Source organism: Condylura cristata, unplaced genomic scaffold, assembly GCF_000260355.1.
Source record: "Condylura cristata isolate star-nosed mole 26May11 unplaced genomic scaffold, ConCri1.0 scaffold00027, whole genome shotgun sequence".
Taxonomy (NCBI): Eukaryota; Metazoa; Chordata; class Mammalia; order Eulipotyphla; family Talpidae; genus Condylura; species Condylura cristata.
In genome coordinates this window covers 11,409,721-11,418,141 of record NW_004567128.1, presented here as the reverse complement: position 1 = coordinate 11,418,141, position 8,421 = coordinate 11,409,721, and the positions used below count along the sequence as shown (strand labels likewise).

General features: G+C 54.6%; 1 protein-coding gene across 1 annotated transcript in view; it reads left to right on the top strand.

Annotated features, from left to right (window-relative positions):
• ARX (aristaless related homeobox) overlaps nucleotides 1–8,279 on the top strand; it is a 10,812-nt gene extending 2,533 nt beyond the window's left edge. Inside the window, exons 4-7 of the mRNA XM_004690089.1 lie at nucleotides 6–244; nucleotides 2,730–2,775; nucleotides 5,537–5,865; nucleotides 8,039–8,279. Of these exons, the coding sequence (XP_004690146.1) occupies nucleotides 6–244; nucleotides 2,730–2,775; nucleotides 5,537–5,865; nucleotides 8,039–8,279 (855 nt within the window). The remainder of the gene's footprint in view (nucleotides 1–5; nucleotides 245–2,729; nucleotides 2,776–5,536; nucleotides 5,866–8,038) is intronic.
• The last annotated feature ends 142 nt before the right edge of the window (nucleotides 8,280–8,421 follow it).

The window sequence follows — 8,421 nt, the reverse complement described above, 5'->3', positions numbered from 1 at the left end:
CCGCTGCCGCCGCGGTGGCCACCGAGGGCGGGGAGCTGTCGCCCAAGGAGGAGCTGCTGCTGCACCCCGAGGACGCCGAGGGCAAGGACGGCGAGGACAGCGTGTGCCTGTCTGCGGGCAGCGACTCGGAAGAGGGGCTGCTGAAGCGCAAGCAGCGGCGCTACCGCACCACGTTCACCAGCTACCAGCTGGAGGAGCTGGAGCGGGCCTTCCAGAAGACGCACTACCCCGACGTCTTCACCAGGTAGGCGCGGTGGTCGCCCGGACGGATGCGGCGGGCCCGGCCCGAGCTCGGGAAGGGGCTTCACGTCTGGACTCTGCCCAGGTCGCCCCCCACAAGGTACCCACCCCTGCTCACCAAAACCTGCCCACTCTGCCCCCCTCCGCCGGCTTTAAGGTTAGGCCAGGTTGACTTCTTTCCTCCCCAAGGCCTGTCCAGTTTCATTTTTCCCAGTTAGAAGTTTGAGGGAGAAAGAAGCCATGTCTCCAAAGGGCGCGGGACACTCGGCCTTGGAGACGCACCCCAGGAGCTCCGGCCTGGCCGGTGAGGGGTGAGGCTCCGCAGAGCTGCAGGCCCTCCGGGCCAAAGCAAGCCTTAGGTTATTTTTGGCCGCTGTGTGGTGTGCTGCCACCCCCACCCCACATGCCCCAGGAGTCTGGTGGGTATCAGTTACGCTGTTTGTCACAAAGCTGGAGCCGGTGCCTGCGGAGGAGGCCTTTGACAAAATTCAAGTTCACTCCTTTGAAAGCTCCTGAGATGACCCAAGCAATCGAGACTGGGCAGTTTGCTACCGGTGCACCCGCGCTGGGTGGGGCACGGGGCAGAATCTTACCCTCTCATTCCTGTCCTCGTTCTTGTCCTCTCTTTCCCCCAACACACATATTAAGCCCACCCTCGTTTAATGCACACGGGTTTACAGCACGGCTGGAAGGGCAGGAAGAGAGGAAAGAGCTGGCGGATTTTTCCTCTGTAGACAAGTGTCCACCCCGCTGTCCCACCTGGTCACTCTCCACTAGCCCTCGCTGGAGTTTTTGTAGCGCAGGTGTGCCAGTGAGGCCACTGGGGCCCTGGGCCCGAGCTCATTCTGCGGACCAGGGGCGCTAGCCCGGCGGGGGGCCCTCCTTTCCCAGGAACACCGAGGTCTTAGGTCTCCCGCAGGCACAAGAACCCCAGCAAACTTCCCCCAGTGGGGAGGGAGGAAAGGATGGTGTCTGCCTGGCGCGGGGCTTGTCAAGTTCCGCAGGTCCTTCGCACCAGACGTGTGCAGCTTTTCAATGTGCCTTTTTAAAACGGAAAGCCGCCAGTTCCTTTGAACTGGAGAAGAAATTGCTGTTTAGGGCCCAGGATGCCCGAGCCAACTCTCAAGTGTAGTTGGTCTGTCAGTTAATTGGCAAACTCTCTCCTAACCAGCAGCAGAAAAGAGTGGAGTTGACGCAGAGAGAAGGCTAAACTTGATCATCCCCTAGGCTAAACTTGGTCCTTCACCCTGTCCCTTTCTTATCTTTAAAAAAGAAAGTAAATTTAGAAATCAAGCTGTGCTAACCAATAGCCAACTGGCCCACCAACCTTTTGAGTTGATCACACTATGAATTTCAAAAAGAAAATAATGTCAGTTGGCATCAGGCCTGCCCCCCCCCCTTTTTTTTAAGCTTTTTTTCCAGGGAGAAACCAAACTATGTGAACAGGGCATCTTCCTTTAGCTGCCCCAGGGCCACAGCCTTAGGCTCCCTCCAGGAGTCCCCCCCCCCTCCCAGTGTGGTTTTAAAGGTACTGGTGTTCACTGTAGCGGGGGACTACCGGAAGTGCACAGTGGACCCCTTTTCTCCCGGTTTCCGAGTTCCAGGTGTGGACAGCAGTGCAAACCGGGGTTTCAGGCTGAGGCAGCCCTAGCTCTTTCAAATTAGCGATCAGAGAGCCAATTATTCTCAGCGCGCTCATATTTTCGGTAAACAGGTCGTAAGCCATTTTACAGCATCTTAATGGTTTCCTATTTGCCTTAATTGTCGCAGTAATAACTGCAATGACGGGGTAGTGTTTCAGTTAAATTGACTTCCCCTGAGATGGGCAGGGTTTGTAGTGGGCACTGGAGAGAGGAGGTGCACAGAATTTTGTGTAATCGAAAAATTACCCCACTGAACTCTTAACAAGCTTAACATATCTCTAGAGGGTAATGGGGAGGATGACCTGAGGGAGTGAGAGGGAGAAGGAGAGACAGGGGAAGAGGAAGATGGAGGGAAAGAGAACTGGGTGGAGAGTCAGAAAAAGGAGGAGAGGACATTTTTTCAAGGAAGCAGAAAGAAACTAAGAGGGTGACCAAAAATTAATTTTGATTTTTTCTCCTATTTAATATTAGGAAACTGTGTGTTTCTTCATAAGAATGTTATATATGTGACTCTTTCTTGACTAGCTCTGGCTTAATCGAGTGAGAGAGAGTCTGTGTGCCCAATTTTGCACAACTATAGATTCAGAAAGCCACCTCTGTTACTCAATCTAATATCCCACACTGTACAAATATCCTATATCTGGCAATGCATTGTGTGTGTTTCTGTTTCTAATCAATAGTAGGCACTCCAGTGGCTAAGGAAAGGTGATGCTCACATGTCTGGGGGTGAAGACAGACTGCCAGGGGAGACCCCAAAAGAAGAGGCCTGCTAGTGAGGGAAGGGTGCCTGAGAGGGGGTTCCTGGGACCTGCAGTGACCTCCTGTCTCTGTGTTGCTTTCTTATAGGGAGGAACTTGCCATGAGGCTGGACTTGACTGAGGCCCGAGTCCAGGTGAGCTTTACCACAGAAAGGGAGGGAGAGAGTTTTGGGGTGAATGGGAGAGGGAGAAATGGTTGAGGGTTGATGGATGGGGGAGACTGAGACACCCCCTTCATAAAATGGAGAAATAGAAGCAGAAAAATACACACACACAGCACACAAACACACACATATTAAAATATGAACATCTTGAGATTGGAGGGGATAGTTTCTGGATTTGGGAGTCTTGAGAATGGAGATCAGAATCAGAGGGGGGAGTTAGGGTCCCTGAGACTACAGTTCAGGAGCCCCCCCCCCAGCCCCCACCTTTGGTTCCACAGCCCCGGTAGGAAACAATCTGCAGACTGACTTCTCCTGATTGAAATAATGGGATGGAGCATGGATTTGGTTGTTAGACAAATCCGCTCAGCTCCAAGCAGGTATTTGGCTGCGATTAAGTCTCCAATCGGGCTTCATAAAAGCCCACTTAGTGCTAGAACAAACAGGGCCATTTGAAGGCAAAATGCTGTTTGATTTCCCCTCCGCCCGCACAAGGAGCTGGCTAATGCTATTTGATTTCCCATTTTTTATAGCAATGAGCCCACATTGATCTAATAGGGAGTGAGTGCAATGCTATTAAAGGTGTTTGCAGCTCCATACCAGAGTGCATTTCCGAACCCAGGCCTCATAACCAAAGAGACGATCAACACTGGGCAGCCCCGATGGCCAACAGAAAACAGATGTCCCTGGGTTAGGAGCTGAGTGAATCACTTTACAGTCAAAATCAAGCGCTGATAAAGCACAATAAATTCCATATGGCTCATTTAATACACAACAGCTTCTTGCATTAGAGGGCTAATGATGAGGCCTGGCCCCTCCTTTCTGTTGACACATTTCTCCATTGTCAAACAGAGATGTGACAGCAACTCCGTATTTTCAGCTCAGGGGAATGAGTCGTGGGAAAGTTAAATAACTTTTTTAAAAGAAAGAGAGTGCCCCTCCCCTTCGCCTCTCCCCCTATTCACTGGAGAAGATGTAATTAAGTGAATATGAATTATTAGAGTCCTTTCGTTTACCTTTGGGGGGCCTCAGAGGTATTAATTCAATAATGAGGAATTGCAGGGGGACATCTTGATAATTGCAGTTGAGCAGGGAGCCTATCTCGCCTGGGAAAGGTTTCCAGTTCTCTTGGGGCAGTCTGCCCACCCTGCTCCCTTCCCCGCACCGAGGAGTGGCGGAGATTCTCGTCTAGACAGATTTGGGTCCACACAAAAGCTGCCCACCCAGCCTGGCCCCATCTTACTTTTTCAAGCCTCTAAATTTCCACACTGGCATATTTCTGCAAGTCACAAATAGATCGTTTGAGGGCTGTGGAATGTTCTGGATGGGCCCCTTTTCCGAAGAATTTTTAAGTAATCAACCAGCTTGAAATGTCGATGTTGCTTGCCCCGGGTGACTGTCTAGAAGTCAAACCAAGCTTAGCTACTAGTGCTAGTAACGACAGCCCCCAGTGTGTATATTTGAAAGACATGGATGTCTTAAAAATTTTTAAACATCTTCCTCGGGGATCATTTACATTATATTTTAATATAACTCTGTATAGCCCTGAAGTTCATTCTTAATTTTGAGACTTGTGTGCAGGCATAAACCCAGCCCTAAAAATATTAATACCTTCAGGGGAGAAGGAGCCTATCTTCTTAGCTGTGGGTGTGATGAGCAGGTCACATAAAAATAATTCCATGCTTCTGAGTGTTATTTTTAGACTATGGTAGCTGCCACATTTCAGGTAAAGGTCTCTACTAAAACTGCTTTCTATTAACAATTAGGAAGATACCTAGTGCTGAAAACCTCCCCCAAGCCTAAAACTATCTTATTTAAATAACCTGTTTAACCACATCCCCTAAGAAAGGAAGGACCTGTTAAAGCAGAAGCTGTGAAAAGCCTACAGGTCTCCAGGACTCTGATTCCTATGTGCCCAGGTATTGCTGTTTCCTGGGTGGCTTCCGCCCTACAGAAAGCCCCTGCAAATAGCAGACTGTGTATCCCATACTCATATTTCAGTTCATGGAGAACAGAGGGCCAACTGAAAGCGTCTTTGCTAACTGCCCCCGACAATGCCTTCCCTCCCTCCCTCCCTCCCAGCTCTCCCCAAATCTCAGAACCCAGCCAGGTGCTGGGAGGTGTTCAATAAATATTTCTGCCAAGAATAAGAGAACGCCTCCCTGACTTCTTTTTTGGTCGAGAGCAGGATTTTGCCCTGAAACAGGCAAAACTAGCTGACATGCACTCCTGTCTTGGGGCCTCTCTTTTGGAGGGTGACTCCAGATGCCAGCTTGCATTTGCCTTATTTTCTTCATTCCTTCTAACAGGCAAGTGAGTAAAATTTTATTATCCCCATTTTACAGATCAGAAAACTGAGGTTGAGAGAGGTTTAAGTGACCTGCCTAAAGACACAGCAAGGGCAAGGCTGTGCAGGCCTCGGCTTCCCATCTCTAAAAGCTCAGACCCACTTTCCCTTTAACTTGGAAAGGAGCTCGGTTAACCTCAAGCCCACTGGGAAGGATTTGCTTGCCCAGTTTCCTGCCGGCTTTAAGTTTGGGTTCCTTTGCGCAGCCCCAAGGGTCCCAGACACGTCCTTGAGCCCTCTAAGGCCAGGAGAGGTGTGGGTCCCACTGGGGAGGAAGGGCCCCCCCCCCCCACTGTGCCCAGCGCAGGGCTGGGAGGGGCAAGGGCGTGCCCACAGCGCCCTGGAGGCCAGGAGCCTCGCAGACCCAGGGCTCTCTCCGCCTCGCAGGTCTGGTTCCAGAACCGTCGGGCGAAGTGGCGCAAGCGGGAGAAGGCGGGCGCTCAGACCCATCCCCCCGGGCTGCCCTTTCCGGGGCCGCTCTCGGCCACCCACCCGCTCAGCCCCTACCTGGACGCCAGCCCTTTCCCTCCGCACCACCCCGCGCTCGACTCGGCCTGGACGGCCGCCGCCGCCGCCGCCGCCGCCGCGTTCCCGAGCCTACCTCCGCCTCCCGGCTCGGCCAGCCTGCCGCCCAGCGGGGCGCCGCTGGGGCTGAGCACTTTCCTGGGAGCCGCCGTGTTCCGGCACCCGGCCTTCATCAGCCCTGCGTTCGGCAGGTAAAGCGCGGCCGCGGGAGTCTGTCTGCGTCTCTCTCGTGCACACTTAGGAGGCCCGGGGCAGGGAGGAGGTGGGAGGCAGGCAGGAGCCACACGTATCTTTTCTCCTTGGCCTAACCTCAGCGACTTAGCCAAAGAAAATACTCACTAATGTTGCCTCAAAACGTGTGGATCTTGAAGAGAATGACTTGGAACTGAGTGGCAAAGGGGAAGGCGGTGGCAGTAACAACCGTGACAGTTGTCAGTGTTCAATGAAAGCTGTAACAGTACCATTGGAAGGCAACAACAGCCTGGGCCATAGGTGGCATTGTGTCAACGCGAACCAGCTACAGAGCCAGGATGACAAGTTTTGCAAAAACCCTTCCTCATGGCCCAAGTCTAGCAGCCAGAGGAACACAGGCCTGTTCTCCACAGGAGCCCTGGACACAAGGGGCTTCTGGGTGCAAATCATTCATGATTCTCCCCCAGACTCTCTCTTCTTTGTCACTCAAGTGACCCGCTGCCAACCAAACCCCCATATGCGCAACCTCCGACCCCCACAGTGGCACAAGACAACGAAATAAAAGAAACAGTTCATCGTATATTATAACTCCCTTTCTCTAAACGAACATCGAATGATGAAATAAAAAGTCTGTATAATCACACAGACAAAGAAACAAAAGAGGGATGTATTAAGTTAGAAAGTGCAGTGAAAATAAAACTGAACGCAGCTTCAATGATCTCTCTTTGGGAGAACAAAGAGATAATAGATTCCTCCAACTGCGCAGCCACTTAACAAAACTCATCTTAGGGAAATTGTTCAAAAAAGACGCCAAGTAAAATTAGTTTCTTGGAACAAACCAACCAACAACGTGTGCATGGAGGTGTAGTGACTCAGTTTACCTAGGGGAACCAGGCCACTTCGCACCCCCTCCAGGTCACACTTTATTATTTCTTTCTGGGAAAACAAAACAAAACTTGAAGTCCTGTGTGCCTCTTTCGCCACCCCCCTCCTCCTGACGAGGGGCTTGTAAAAGCCTGCAAACGGCGGCTGGAGCACCTGGCTGTGAGATTCAGAGAAGCTGGAAGAGGGGTGCGGCGGGGCGGGGGTGGAGGCTGGTGGGCTTGGGAGCAAAGCAGGAGGCCTCCACGAGCCCTACTGGGCTCTTTTGCAAGCGCGGAAACCCCGAATTGGCCTCACGGAGGCCGAAGTCATAGCCCTCGGGGAAGTGGCGGAAAAGCCGGCGGGCACTTGGTAGCAGCAGGGGAAGGAGTGGCGGCGGCCGGGAGCCGGAGGCGCGGGGGCTTCAGCTGTAGGTCCGCGGTGCGGGGCGAAGGACGCGCAGGCTCCGCGCGAAGCAATCCCGGCGCGGCCGGGAGGCGGTGGCGCCTGCTCACAGTCCCAGAAATGGGCGTCGCTGTGGGCCGCGAGCGTGGGTAGCGGGCTCGGGGGTTTTCGGGGGCAAGAGGCTGCAGGGACGCGGGGCAGGCGTCAGGGAAAGGATGTCGCTGCACGGGGCGCGGGACCGCTGACTGGTTGGTGGTCACGGGTCGAGCGGGATTCAACAGGCGTTCGCGGGCCGGGCACCGCCAACCCAGCCTGGCCCAGGAGGGCGGCGCTGGCTGCGGGAAGGCCCGCGGACGTCTTGCCAGGCCAAAGGAGCCCCCCCCATCCCCGCGCGGAGCCCCAGAGCGCGCAGGGTCCATCAGCGGCGTGGGGCTCGGTCGGTTTCGATCCCACCTTCTCCCTCCCATCTGTTTTCCTCCTTCTAGCTCCTCTTCTAGCCTCCTCTTTCTCTTTGTCTTTCTTCTTCGCTCCTGGGAAACAGTATGCAGGCAATTGGAGCGCCTGGTTTGGGGGGACGCCTCCTCCTTAAGCGAAATCACTAAATCCGCGCCATTGGGCCATGGGGTTTTGGACCACCGGGGCGACCCCAGTTCAGGCCCCAGAAAAGTCTGGCCTGTTGGCCTTTTATTTTCTTTCCTCCGTCGGGTCCCAGCTCAAGTCAAGTCCCCCCCCCCCCAGCGCCCCAGCCTTCCGCCTCACCCCCCACACCTCAGCCAGCGGCTCGAGCCCCAGGCCTGCGCCCTCGGAGTCCTGGTGGCCCTCCGCGGCCCTGGTGAGAGGCGGCAGAAATGCTGCCGAGGCGCGCTCAGCTCCCGGCCGTGACCGCGCTGTTTACTCTCCCTGCAGGCTCTTTTCCACCATGGCCCCCCTGACCAGCGCGTCGACCGCGGCCGCGCTCCTGAGACAGCCCACGCCGGCCGTGGAGGGCGCGGTGGCGTCGGGCGCGCTGGCCGACCCGGCCACCGCGGCTGCAGACAGACGCGCCTCGAGCATAGCCGCGCTGAGGCTCAAGGCCAAGGAGCACGCCGCGCAGCTCACGCAGCTCAACATCCTGCCGGGCACCAGCACGGGCAAGGAGGTGTGCTAAAGGCTGCCCTCCGCCCTGGCGCCCCGGGGCGCGCCCCGAAAGGTCACCTCACTCAGCACCACTCAAGACCAAATGGAAACAGAGGACCAGCACACTCCCGAGACGGCACTGAGAGAGCACAGCCGCCTTCGCAGCAGCCTGG